Source organism: Haemaphysalis longicornis, unplaced genomic scaffold (assembly GCF_048455015.1).
Source record: "Haemaphysalis longicornis isolate Haplotype H1 unplaced genomic scaffold, Haemaphysalis longicornis Haplotype H1 scaffold_9, whole genome shotgun sequence".
NCBI lineage: Eukaryota > Metazoa > Arthropoda > Arachnida > Ixodida > Ixodidae > Haemaphysalis > Haemaphysalis longicornis.
In genome coordinates, this window is record NW_027526460.1 from 34,627,533 (window position 1) to 34,641,958 (window position 14,426).

The following is a 14,426-nucleotide window of genomic DNA, read 5'->3' on the forward strand; positions in this document are numbered from 1 at the left end:
GCTGAACAACGGGGAGATGTTTAACGGGCGCCAGCGTTTCACGAGTTTCGAACGGTTATGACTATTTAAACTGCTTGGTTTTCGAAGCTTCTGCGGGACGCCCTACGACGGAACGCCGGGCTCTACTTGGGTCCATTATGTCGCGGCGCCGCCTTTTTCCGGCAGTTGTTTGACATCGACCGTTACAGCGAACTAAGACGACAAGGCGAGCCCCTAAAGTGTTCTGCACTTAAAAGAAGGCCTGCAAAAACATGACAGAACCCCTTAGTCGCGTGGAAACGGTGTCAGCAAGCGCTGTACCGCGGGGGAAGAGCCTTTAAAGCGTGCTTCTCCTCACACTGAGTCTAGTAGAGGGAAAGCCAGCCTCACGAGCCAAAAAGAAAAGATTGGCGTTGCCCGGAAGAATGGTCCGGAATGGGAGGCATGTTCATTGATAAAACGAAGGCCTGCAGATGCGTAAAGAATACGACTAAGGTTACGAAATAAAATTTCCACAACCTGAGTATGAGCAGAGGCAGCGTCAATACGTTCAAAGTGAACACTATGCCAATGTGTGCCCTGTTTATTTTCTTTCACGGCAATAATAAGAACGAAATGCTTCAAGATCAAGCCTTTTCCCAAAATAGGAGGAACAGCGCGCGTTTCTGAGAACGCGCCGTGCTCGCCGTGCTCCCGTCCATTCTTAGCGCCAGTAAGCGGGATTTCAGAAAGCCTACGTCAATGGGCTAAACCCTTGTTTGACTGTAGCGCAAACAGTGGCGCGTATTTTTGGCGCCGCGGCAAAGCCACAATGCACTTCCCGCGCTGATAGTCCAGCGTACCTCATTCTTGACTTTTCGGACGACGTTTGCTTAAGCCGCGCGTGCGGCCGGAGATAAGTGTGCAGCACAAATCCCGAACCGCCGGCTACGGGCACGGACCCGCTATATAAAGGAAGCGAGCGCCGGTGAGAACGTTTCATTCGGCGCTGTCCGTTCTAGCGGCATCTCTTCTGCGAAAAACGTAAGTGCTGTCCGCCGCTTAATAATATACCTGACGCCAGTGCGCGTATTTGACGCGCGACTAGGGAAAAATAGTCCGTCAGCTGCAGGATAAGATGCCCTAGAGCTGTCTTGTAGATAGGCCTCCTGTTGTAATTTTACACGCCCCAAGGATTCAGCCAAGATCACCTTGCAAGCTGTCTAGTACATTTAGCATAGCTACAAGACAGCTATAAGACCGCTCGAGCACGTCTCATTAGGACCTTTCCAGACCTTGCCAGGTCATCCTAAAAAAGTATTGCAGCAGTTGCAGTATGAAGACTAGACATCTTAAACTCCTTGACAAGACATTTTTATTGAGGCAAAGACACGCTTGCGTTTAGTGTGTCTAGGGCCGCCTTCAGTCGAGGAATGTGAGTCCACGTTGTTAAGGATCTGGAATGGAAACAATAATGCTAACTGTGGATATTTTTATCTTTCATTTTAATTTTAAAAAATTAAAACGTGACTTCCAGGTGTTACCACGCATGTCCTGTAGTGTAAAGATGACGCTATATTTCAGTACTGTACTATAATAAAGTTCAATGAAATAAACTATATGGTCGGAAATGAGTAGGCCCGTTTGGTCGGCCCGTATTTTTAATTCATCGCCATTCCTTCTATGAATTCGCGACGGGATATAAAACGGTGAAAATTAAAATCTAGGCGGTTATCGGAGAGAGAAGATAGTAGCGCGCTACGTACACCGAATGTTTCGCCCTAAAACGTGATAAGAAAGCCGGCGTCCGTTATGTCATCGGCGTAGGAAGCCGAGAAACTGCTGACACGCCACTCCGAAGCTGTTCGTAGCACGTGCTTCGTTTGGGTTAATAAAAACGCAAGTAGAGGACCGCGCTGTTAGGCAACATTACAGGTTTGCAAGGGCCACGTGGAAAGCGGAGAGTTGAGTGCGGTGTTCGGCGGCATTTCAAGAACGTGCTCCGCTGACCTGGCGCAGCGGCGCAGCGCAAAAGTGGCAGGAGCACTCAGAGGCTCTCACAACTCGTACGAAGTGCTCAGGCGACCTCGGGAGTATTAGTGCGAGAGCACCGTTCACTCTGCTGGTCAAAAATCCGACGTCCATGGATGGTACAAAAAATATGGCCACTGGTTGTCACAATATGACCGACGAATGGCACACATGTACAGATGGTCGACTGCTCAAATTTAAGGCTCGGTGTTGCCCTCTTGAAGGGTCCTGGGGAGCGACGTTTTGCCGGTGTCTTTCCCGTCCAGACACGCGTACATCCCCGGCGGTCACCCCTTTATGCGAGAGCACAGGGTGCGGACTGCCACGTGGCGCAACATCCCACGTGCATGCTAACTACACAGTTAGCATTATGAGAGTATAGCAACGTATATCCCCGCTGAATGTCATCCTTGCTTGGCGATGCAAATGCGGGTAGTGCGCTAAGTCCTATTGTAACCGAAGGAAAAAAAAAACAAAAGGCACGAGATGTAAAAGACGGTTAATAAGGACACGTGCCCGTTCTGCAGTATATGACACTTATGCTTTCGCAATTGCTACATAAGGAGTCTTTGGGCGTCCTCGTAATTTTTTTTTTCTGAAGTATATTGGCGGTGCCTCGCGCTCTTGTCGGCTTTCACCAGAGCTTTGCGCCGGCGCGCTATACCTCTGGCGACGGCGTACAACAACTTCCCACGAATGTACTAGGTTAATGAAAATTCTGGAACGGTAGGTTCTATGGTCGATTATGAAGATTGTTCGTTTAACCGTTCTCCGTAACACCTGGGCTAATAATAGCTAGGCAGAAATTAGACTTCCGCTACAGGGTAACCGACACTTTGAAGCTGACTCAAGCTCGCGAGCTTGCCTTTTGCTCCCATTCGTTTGCATTTGTTATCGTTCTCAGCTCATCACGCAACTGAATGTGGCGTATACCGCTCGAATTCGCAGACGGGCTCGGGATCTGAATGCTGACGGCGGTGTGGTTTATCCTCGTGGCGATCGCCATTCCGTGCCAGGCCTACCTGGACGACAGGGTGCTTCTGGATCAGCACTGGACGGGCTTCAGTCCCACGACCGGCGTCGGCGTGAGGGAGGACGCCTGCGAGGCACGCAGCTGCGGTTCTGCGCGCCGCCACGACCACGACCCCGACAAACGGTCGGTGGGCTTTTCTCTGCTGAGCGAGGACAAACCGCAAATGGTACGCGGCGCTCGGTCCGCCACGAGGCGCTCCCAGGAGTCGTACCTTCGCTTCCGGCGGGAAAGCGCCAGGGACTCCGGCGTAGCCGAGAGAAGCGTCCGCCGCGTTCTGGTCAGCCTCGAAAGGCTTAGCCGGCGAGAACGCACCGAAGCTTCGACGCGAAGCGTTGAAAGTGCCATTCTTCTCGAATCTCGCGTGTCGGATCTGCGGGGAGAAGCGCGCGAGTCCAGAGATGAACGCACGAGGCTTGACGTGACAAACGAGGAACGCCCCGACCGCTACGCACGACAAAGGATGGCCGAGGACACACCCACTTGGGTTAGAGAAGATTCGAGGCGGCGGATTCGATCAGCCAATCGCAATCGCGTTCGTTCGGATGATCGGCGAACGTCTGACCGCGTGAGGCGTTATGAAAGCGAAGCGCGTACCTCTCGTGGCAGGCGAGCTGCGGATCTCGACGCCCGTCGACGTCACGACGACGTGCAGGCGCTAAGCCTAACACGGCTCTCAAGACTCACCGAGACCCGAACGCAAAACCTGGAAGGCGAAAAAGACCTCATTCGCGCGACAAGGTCAGATACCTCCCGCTCTGGACCCTCTAGGCTTCGGGCGAATAGCAGTGCTAATCGGGACCGGCACCTTCAGGATGCCATGGATCAGGGCGACCGAATCATAGGCCGCCGAAGCAACCTGATTGGCTTAGCGCAGGGCCCATCATTCAGGATGAGGGGGCCCGAGTTAAGAAAGGTGCAAAATTCTGAGCATCGCCATGCTGGCGAACGAAACAGCGATGCCACGGCGTTAATACAAAGCACACCAAGGAGGGGGGCCACTTTGGCCAGACAACCTTGCCAAGAAAACTTGAGAAGAAGCCGCAGCATAAGCAGCGGCAACAGCAAGGAAGGCGATGACGGGGGCAACCAGGAACGGCGCACTGTGCACGCAGAGAGAAGCATCAGTGACCTTCCTGTTTCGCTCAAGGATGAAAACCGCGATACCAGGCGCTTTTCTGCGAGCCGGCAGTACATCAATGGTGGCACAAGGGGTGAAGACTTAGGAGCCACTCGTTCATTCTTTGGCTCGAGCAATAGACACGCACGAAACCGCGATAGCTACTCTTCTTCTTTACGTCGTCTGCAAGACCCCGAGCCGAAGGAAACTGCACAGGACAGACACGACCACAGACGATTCAGCTCCAGGAGTGCCGAAGTGCAGCCAGGTGATATTCCCAACAGAAGAAGCTACGCCGGCTCATCACGAGTTGGAGAGATGCGATTCCCCGATGCAATGCGGAGTATGCACACGCGAACAAGTCGCATATTTGACTGGGCGAACAAAGCTGGGAATTCAGATCAAGTGCGCACCAGGAGCCAAGTTCGTAGTGATGACACCAGGAGGAACTCGATGGCTCTGTCTCGTAGGTCTCGAGACAGACACACCTTTACTAGGACGGTGGAGTATCCTGCAGACATTGTCAGGTATGGCGACAGCCGCCTCGAACGAGGAAGCTGTCTCACTAGGCAAGACAGGTTGTCGGAAGATAATGGTCAAGCGCTCATTCTGTTCGCACGGCACTCTGCGAACCGCCTTCAGGATAGCGGGGACCGCTATAACCCGCTGCCACACATCGAAGACTCTCGCAGAATAATGGGTGCCGACTTGAGACATCGCGAAGGCCGCTTATCATCTGTGGAAAGGCAGGGCATGCCGACCTCGTACGGTGACTTCCGTTTTGAAGAAACGCGTAGGTCCGTCCGATTGCAAACGAGGCGATCTGCGATCATAGACGATATCACGACTGCTGCAAGTAGATCAATGGGAAACATTAGAAATGGCGCAGCACGAAACAGCCTCCGCCTGACTGAAGATGACACACAGATCTTGCTCAGCAGACTCGAACGATACCCAACGAGATTCTTAGAAAAGCGGCAAGATTCCAGTGAAAATGCACTGAACAACCGACGTGATCTCCCGAACATGCCATTCCTTAAAACGGAGTTATCATCATCATTGAGAGAAGGCCTTGAAAAGATTCTTCCTGAGGAGGGCTCTGACAAGTACAAGGTTTGCATCCTCTCTCAAAATGTTTGCTACAGTTTTCTAACTCAGAGGTGTTCCTGTAAATCAGGTGATTGCAGAAGTAGCCTTTGCTTGTACATACAAAATACAGGGTGTATCACATACGAAAAACTGAACGTTAAAATGAAAAATTTTCAAGACAGTAACTGATCACTCGGGATAACTTGTGGTGCTTTGTGTATGATTTTATAGTAAAACTGTTAGCATGTTTCGCCAGATATTTTATGACCACTGTCTCTGTGTGCGTATCTCATCAGAAAATTTGATACTCATATTCAACGTGCACTCCAGCTAGGCCAAAACAGCAAAGAACCCTGGGCTAAGTGCATCCAATTCTTTGTATTAACATACTTCTTTCAATCATTCAATCAATCAATCAATTCAAAATCAACACTTGACACATAACCCCTTAAGCACTAGCCCATGATGCTGAAAGCTGGCCACCAGAAGCTGAAGAAGTTAACGGCTTTTCTGAAGCAGTCTACACCCGATTCACCTATGCCTCACTAATGCAATGTGCAGACTGAGCAGGGGTGAACTTTATTTATTTTCAACACCGATAGTGTCATGAAAGACTACTGCCTCAAGAGGAGCAATGCCAATTCACCCGCTCACTTCACCGTCTTTTTCATCTGCTTGTACCAACTAAAGGGGTATCATAGGCCAATGATTACGACAGCTGCCACCAGAATTTATGAGTTAGTTTCTCTCTGGAAGAGGTCCATGGCTGGATTGTCTGCATAGTGCACAAGGATTTTAACACGGGTGATATATCGGTGAATCTTTCGTGACTGTTACCAGTGTTGAAAGAAAAGAAGTTTACGACTCCCCAGGCTGCACAAGGAGCCTGCATATTTGTCCCCCTTGTAAAGAGGGGTTGTGATTCCTCTCATCAAACACAAAAAAAGTACATTGCATATCACAGAATTGCCTAGTGTGATCATCAGGTGCTTTGCAGCTACAAAAACAATGAAAAAGTTTTTTGAGCTGCAGCTATGCACGATTGTGACCGGTACGAAATAATTGCGCACAATTATGTATCTGATGAAGTAATTTTACGCATAAACTCGAGGTTAAAAAAGAAGGAAGCATGAATATTTGATTCAATGTAGTTTTCTGTTACAACCAGTTTTCGTTTCTCAGTACAAATACAAACAATCTTATTATATATATTCCACTGCTGCCAAGTATCTCAAGAGTTGAATTACAAATTTCATTGTTCCTTTCCAGGAGAAAATAGGTCGTTACGCAAAGCACCACCAGGAGGATCTGTCTTGGGATAAAGTCATGTCGAGGTAAGTCCATGACTTTACTACACCACCAGTCAAACTTACTAGGACCACAAAGAAAAATATCAGGTTGGTTCATTTTAAAGAGTGCCACGTCAGACACTCAACTTTGAACAGTTAGCCTGGATAATAAAAAGAAAACAGATGAAAGAGCGGTTATTTACCAGACACTTTCTCACACTTCTCCTGTGATGTCACAGTGGTCAGTTTGTGGGTTTAGTGGTCGCTGACGACAGCTACCATCAATAAACATAATTGTTCAACTGTAGCGGTGCCTGTGGTTCCATTTAACCACACCACTGGAATGCTAGCATGGAACAACACACTGATTACTCTATTTTTCGTGCCTCGCCACTGCTGATGTCGAGTAGTGGGAAAATTTAAAGTTTGTCAATATCTACTACTTTTTAAGGAAGAACAATGTCTGTCGTGGCTGTAATGAAGTTGGGCAACTATTACCAAAGAATACTTCTTTCATGCAAAACATAGATGCAAGTTGTCTTTATGATGCTTTAATCAGAGGGTTATGCGACTAAGGGACCATCGCAAGTCACCTACGTTGAAAATGCATTTCGAGTGGGAATCCAACGTTTTGCATTCATACTGACAACACAGTTGACCCTTTCCCCAAGAATGTGTGAACTCAATAATTCATGACTTTATGCATAAATGTGCTCACTACTTAGCATGGTTGTAGCTATGAATAGTGATAAGAAAAATTGTACTTCAAGACTGGCAAAAACAGCAATTCTGAAATTCCTACTTGTTATTGAATAATTCGGCAAATAATCAGCACTTTTGCAAGAAACTGACTTTTCATGTGAATTCTTTCTCCTTCATTCGCGTACTACTATAGAGCATATAGAGCATATATAGAGCGTACTACTATAGAGCCCCAACCGTTAGTGCAGCGAATTCAGATATAAAATATAAGCATAATGGAATTCTCGGTTTTCCCTAAAACATCCAGTAATTGTGATTAGTTGAATTTCAGGCACTGTCAAAGTGCTCTAAAAGTTGGTTTTCCCACACCACATGCTCACGGATGTTTCTTCTCTCTGGCAACATGCTAGACTGTGCACATGCCAGTATCAGTGTGGCAGTCTTTTCAATTCATTAATGCACATCCATGCCTATGTCACTGCTACTATGTTAGCCATGCCAAGCTGGATTGCGGAAAGGATGGGTAAACATAATTGCCATGGGGAGATGACGTCTCAGTTGGTGATGAGCGTACTGCGATGATGTCATGATTTATATCATGAGCGAGCTGGGATGAAAGGTGAAAATTTTGTGACACGAAAGCTTAAAGAAGGTTTTACTGGGAACTCAGAAAATGAACAGGAAGAGACCACCTTGAGCCTAGTTTGATTACAGCGTACTTTTAAAGCAGCAATGCTTGTTCACTATTCTTCTGCCGAAGCCACACAATTCCTAGAATGCACAATATTATTACTGGACACTGGGAACTCTCATCTACACATACAGGAACTTAGGACAATTGTTCCATAGAAGGTGTGACATTTATGGAAGAGTAGCTTTAAGGGGTCGAAAACACATTTTGACCATTACGAGTCAACTTTTGCAATCATGAAGTTGCGTGCATGAAGGACATCTGAGACAAGCAGCATTCTTCTGCTCAGAAAGCCCCGAAGCAAGGTTGCTACCTCTTCCCTGTGCATTCCGAATCCCCACCACCTTTTGCCGAAGTTAAGCATCATTGCTGAATTCACACGTCACAAAGCAGTTCACCAGCAAGTTGCCACGTCATCAAGTATCCAAGGGGGTGCAATGCTCTTTAACAGCGGCAGGTCTCCGTCGACGTCAGCACTTCTCATTAATTAGCACAGCCCACAGAATATTGGAACGCAGCTGCATTCATCTATGTTTATCCTTCGGTTAAGGGCGTCTCATCATACACATTGTTCACAAAACTACACACGCGCCTTGTGAAAAGGAATTGTGTACACAGCTGGGGTAAGCGGGTCATTTGCAGGTGTGCGGTGTAATTTACTGTCTTTCACTTCGTTGCTTTCCCAACAAGCGCAAAGTGAATGAGTTAAACAGGCAAATTTACAAAAACATTAACTGCTCTTCACTGGCAGCCACCTTTGTTATCAAATTGCAAGTCCACCGCACATTTCACAAATGTGAAATGGTAGCTTTGCAAATGGGTGCATCAAATATACACAGCCATATCGTGCGGCACTGGAGAGAAACACAGGACTGAAATTCAATACAAGTGCTCAGCATTGATTACGTTAGTTTTTAGCACGAGCAAAATAGATGCGCCATAGTGCACAACTCACCCACTCTGTAAACCCTCCTGAGTGGGCAATGTTGAGCCAGCAAGAGGGAGCAGCATGCATCTTTCTTTCTGGCAGAAATGTTCCACATTCGACTGCCTCTGCTCCCAGCTGCATGTGTAGTGGTGTTGGTGTAGTCATGAATGAAGTGGGACCATCACTTGATCGTGTGGCCAAACACCATGCCACTAACAGCAAACAACTCGTTCAAATGTTTCTGCTCACCGTCATTCATATAAATTTAAATCCAAAGCTGTATACCCCAACCTGTGGCAAACTGTGCGCTGTGTGAATGTCTTTGCTAATTTGTAAATGCATAACCATCTGTAACCACTACTGACCTTGCTAAGCCAATAATCTCCACAGTGCAGCATCCTACTTACTCTCATGATAGTCCTAAATTCGCCACATAAAACAACACTAAATTTTTGCAGCAACGCTGTGATCATGCTTTCATTCATGGCTGTAATGGCCACTCGGAAGGGCTGGTCTTCGTTATCCTTCAGCTTCACTGCCCATGCAACAGATGGTGCAATCATCCTACGGAGCTGTAGGGAAACACCTCCCCATTCAGAGAAAAAACGTGAAGCAAAGGTGCAAACTGGAGGTTTAACAAGAGTGTGTAAAAGGTCATAACATAAGTCTCTACAGCCAGCGCACAGTAAAGCTTCCACAGCATCCCTCTCTTATGCCTCAAAGCCCAGCTTTTTTTTTTGGAACATATTATAGCTAGGTGGTGAGTAGTTCCATTCAGTGATGTTCCGTGCGAGGAATTTTCCCTCTTTCGGGGAATTTCCGGCTGTAATTTTGTTCAAAAGGGAAAAAATAAATTTTTAATAGATGCAGGGAATTTTAGGAGTCTAGGGGTAAAAAAAAAAAGATAGTGTCAGTAACTGGACTTGGCACCACTTATTACTTTGTTTTCTTTTAAGAAGTTTCCATAACACTTCATCGGATTTATGTTCAAATATCTGCATTCGTGTTCTTGCAAGCCACAAACATCCAAGACCTCTTCCAATACAGTTCGTAAAGCAGGAGTGTGCATAGAGGGAAAAACACTCCACGAGGAAGAGCTATTAAAGCGTGAAGCGGCAACGGCTGAAGGGCTGAAGCCTGTTCACATGTATTCCTGTGCAATACACAAAAAAGCAAGCATTTCGAGTGTGCCTTAGTGCGCGTGCTCACAGTCAACAAGAGATGGCACTAGAGTACCAGCACTGAGCCAAAATTACCTCGATTATTCAAGAATGTCTTTTTTTTTTCCCCATACAGGCAGTTTTTACTTAGATCTTTAGCATGAAAAGTGAGCATGCTGTTTGGTATAAAACTTGAAATGCATAGTCAAAGGCTGCTGAGCGGCAGATAAAGTTCACGCTGAAACTCTCATTCTCTTTGCGGCGTCTTCATCCAGAAGTCTACGTAAGGTAGACATAGGTGGCGCTGGCTAATGCCGAAAACCGAACAGAAATCCACGTAAAGCTCTGTCAGTTGAAGAAAAAGAACGCAGGGAATTTCGCAGGGAATTTTTGAGAAACCTGCAGGGAAAATATGCTAAAAATAGGGAATTTCCGAACCGAGAAATGGGAATTTTTCGCCCCAGTACGGAACATCACTGGTTCCATTGCCCAATTCTGAAATGTCCAGGAAACGGTCTAATCGCACTTAGCCGATCAAGCAACAATTTCCAGCAGGCGTTTGTCATTCTTTCTTAGTTAGGCTGATAGTTTGAACACTACGTACAATATCTTGGCTGCAGTTTCATGCTTGTAGCGTGCAATTTTTGTGAGCGACTCGCACAAGATGCCTTGTGTTTTGACTATTCTAGGTCGGGCAGCAGTCTGTTACAGACAATTCTGACCGTCGGCATGGTTGCTTGGATGACCGCATCCCCGTCAAAGAAACTCGTGGACTGAGGAGGCCCTCCACAACGCTTACGTCCCCTCCCTGCAGTCAAACCCTTTTGTGCATTTGCCTTTCAGAACGGGCTACTTTAGAGCACCACCAAGATTTGTTCCGCCACTTGCACTCAGCAATGCTTTGTACACAACACAGTATGATGCGAGCTCTATTCGTGTTCCCCCTACGCCAAGTAGAACACCCGATACAACCTACAAAATTACTGGCTGTTCGTCAAAGCGCATTGGTAAAATAGGCCTTTTTGTAAAGGACTGACAGCAAAAATATAAGTGTCCTATCTATCCAAAGTGTTATAAATACTTTGAAGTTTAATCGAAAACGCATTCTGATAAGCCAGTGGTCATCCGATGGACACCCACAATGACACTTCCTGGATCTACCAAGTTCCAATCCTTCAGTAAAACATCGTCTAGCCGCTCTGCCCTTCTTCTTAATGTGAACGCATTTTTATCTGGAAACATCCCCCGTTAGAGCTTTCTGCCATCTGAGCGCCCGAACCACCTCTCCTTTAGCATTGTAAATGCTGCAGTCGGAGATTGTAAACTCAAAATGAGAACAGCGGGCCTGATTATCTCCCTGGTCACTTAGGCACGGCCCCAGAAACAACGTAAAGAGTTTGCTTTGCTGCTAAGCACCCAGACATTTTTTTGTTTTTGTCCACCCTTACATTTGCTTTTCTGCGCATTGCCGAAGCAGTGTAGGAGAATCCAAATATTAATAAAAAAAAGCACTTTGCTTTTTACACTAAAGCAGGTTGAAATTGAAGAGCTCTTTGGAGAGGTAAGCCCAAAATAATTGTGCATATGTACTCTGCAGAAAGGAAACCAAAAAATGATTCGACACATTTGGTTCAAATGTGATGTCACGCACCCAAATCCGTGCAAGAGAAATGTCCACTTTTCAGAAGCCTTAGGGTTCAAAATAACACCCACAAAGTAAACAACAAAGTTAAGGAGGTTACTAAAGGGATATTGGAATGCTGGTGAAGGAAAAGGAAAAGCAGAAAGAGTAATATAATATAGGACAGCTACGACCTGTTGCGAACAAAACAATTTACTGAAGCCTGCCCCTAATAGCAGTGCTAAAATTACCAGGGTAGATAAGTATAACACAGATGCACTAGCTTATACTCTGAGAAACTACATGCCATCATCCCGTTACAAAGGTGATACCAAAACAATCAATCAAAACCCCCAAAAAATCTGCAACATGTCAGCCTACCTGCACTTGCCCCTCATTCTCTCTCTCATAGAGGAATCCTCAACAGTTCTCTTTCTCTTCCTTTTGTTTAACGTCGGCATGGCCCCCTGCCCCCGTCAACTCGTAATTTCTTTTCTCTTTCGTTCGTTCGTTTGCAAGTTCTCTCTTCTTTTTGTTTAATGTCGGCATGGCCCCCTGCCTCCAGCAGCTCGTAATGTCTCTTCTCTGCACGCAGGATTCACATGAACAGCCCAAACCAACTTCGGACTAGTCCACTAGTCCCCCCACCCTCCTTACTTCTTCTCTCTCAGCTCCTTATCCTTCGCCACAGTTACTCACCCTCCTTTACTCCCCCTCACCCACTCTCCCCCTCCCTCCTTTTTCTTGCTCGGCCGGTTGAGGTGTCGGCGCCACGCCAGGCAGTTACCGACCTCTATCTCCCCATCTCCCAACCCCCAACAATCACTTTTTTCTTCTTCTTCAACAGATGTGTAATCTGAGAAGAACGTTAATAACTTGCTCGATTCGGTCCCTCTCAAGGTCACTGGCAAATACCGGCTGGTCTAAATTATTCCAAAATTCCAGCCTCCGTTAGCACCAAATGACGGTAATTACCGTGATTGTTTAAGATGCGTAATCTCAAATACCTGCAAGGCTTGCAAAAAGCACACAAGACTGCCAATTCAACACCAAGCACAAATTTACGGTAGGTTTTTAAATGTCATGTTATCTTGCTGCTTGCAAAAGTATGGTTTAGAAAGATAACTGAGCTTGGCTGTTCAAAGCCAAGACTTACATGTCAGTACATAGACCTCTCTTACATTTTAGAACATGATCAGTGCAACGCAGAGCCAAAAATAGTGGTGCAGCAAAATCTAATCAATGGCGGGAACACAAAAATATTTTCGTGACAAAGTATGCTATTGCTATAAAGACGAAGTACAGTCTAACATGCACCCCATACATTGGAACTGTTTTGTTTCAGTGAAAACATTTTTTCACACCTTTTTTTATGGCACAGCAAAACTGTACCACGACTGCTCACAAAGTGTGCATTAGCTAAGGTAAAAATTTTCAAAACTTTTTAAACACCCTCCTTCCCCACAAAAAAGAGAAGAAAATGAAGGCAGTGCAAACCCTTTTTCCTCAGCCTAAGTGTTCAAACCTGATTGTAGTGGAGGGCTCCGGATTAATTTTGACCACCTCCAGATCTTTAACATGAGCCAAAATCTTGACCAAAAGGGCGTTTTTGCTTTTCGCCTCCACCAGAAAAGTGGCCGCCGCGGTGTTCAAACCTGACATCCAAAACCTTGTAATTTGTGGCACTGTTAAAACAAGGGCAAAAATATGTGCGCCAGAACATGTTTATAAGGCTGGCAGTGACCATTAATCAACAAGACAGAAGTAATAGGGGCCGTTAAACCATAAGCAATTAAGATGGTTTTTGTTACTCCTGCATGGTAACAAGAACTGTAACTGTTTTTTGCCCTTGTTGCATGCATGGTTCAGGGACCAATATTTGTTCACGTATTTAACTAAGCAAGCTAGGCTATTATTTCCCTTGCACCAGCAGTGTGCTTTTCGCGGTTACCGACTAACTACGCCAGAAAGGCGAAGACCTTTTGAAAAGTGTTTCCAAACTGCTGCACCGCAGTATATTTTAAATAAATCGAACTAGTTTTCGATCAAAAATCGTTGTTGACAGTGATAACGGCCTTTACTAAAACCAGCTATGTCGTCAAATCGGTCATGGGCACAGTACGTTCATCAACGGCAATAACAAGGGGAAGTGGGAAAACGCTTCTAGGCCTGAAACAGCCCCTCTAAGTTAAGGAAGTCAACAAAATATTTAGGAAAAACTTCCACACAGAAATCCTCGCAAAACTGAGCTACAATGCATTGCTGACCATGGCCAAAGAGCTTTGTTCCACCCATGTTTGCTTAGCCATTTGTTGCTCCCCAATGCTTAGCCCAATAAAAGTGAAATAAATGTGTGGTTGCACAATGTTCTTCTACCTCAATCATTTTCCAAGCGGGTCATACTTACTGTAAGCACAAAGTGAGAGATCTGCTTTGCTTGTACCGACATTACACATGCTTGCACAGACAAAAAAAGTTCAGCAAAACACATTTACGCACACTATTCCACTTCCAATATGAAACTACCTTATGTATAAGTTTACTGCTAATATTGTTTGTAAAAATATCAAAGTTGGCCTTCGAAAAGAGCCAAAGAAGGTTGACCCGTGATTGTGGCTAAAAAGTTGCAAATAATAACCAAAATTCAGAAGTTCAAACCTGATTGTAGTGGAGAAGCAAAACTTCTCAAAATCCAGCGTGCCTTCCCCTCTATAAACGGTGCGTTTGCACAGTCAATAGTACTGGCTTTGCTGCCTACAAAAAATAGCACTTTTAGAGAGATGAAGTCATTAGACACCAAACCAAAT

The 14,426-nt window shown here is 45.9% G+C and overlaps 1 protein-coding gene across 1 annotated transcript; it reads left to right on the forward strand.

Annotated features, from left to right (window-relative positions):
- The first annotated feature begins 935 nt into the window (after nt 1-935).
- LOC144152700 (uncharacterized) lies at nt 936-13,973 on the forward strand. Its single transcript, XM_077684102.1, has 4 exons — nt 936-1,002; nt 2,938-5,252; nt 6,498-6,562; nt 10,688-13,973. The coding sequence occupies exons 2-4, from the start codon at nt 2,955-2,957 to the stop codon at nt 10,773-10,775; spliced, it is 2,451 nt and encodes an 816-aa protein (XP_077540228.1). The 5' UTR covers nt 936-1,002; nt 2,938-2,954; the 3' UTR covers nt 10,776-13,973.
- The last annotated feature ends 453 nt before the right edge of the window (nt 13,974-14,426 follow it).

What these genes read in the sequence shown, in the direction of transcription:
- LOC144152700 (XM_077684102.1), top strand. Translation starts at nt 2,955, where the DNA reads ATGCTGACGGCGGTGTGGTTTATCCTCGTGGCGATCGCCATTCCGTGC. An exon ending in AGGGCTCTGACAAGTACAAG is followed by an intron (nt 5,253 to 6,497) that starts GTTTGCATCCTC and finishes GTTCCTTTCCAG; the next exon opens with GAGAAAATAGGTCGTTACGC. An exon ending in TGGGATAAAGTCATGTCGAG is followed by an intron (nt 6,563 to 10,687) that starts GTAAGTCCATGA and finishes TGACTATTCTAG; the next exon opens with GTCGGGCAGCAGTCTGTTAC.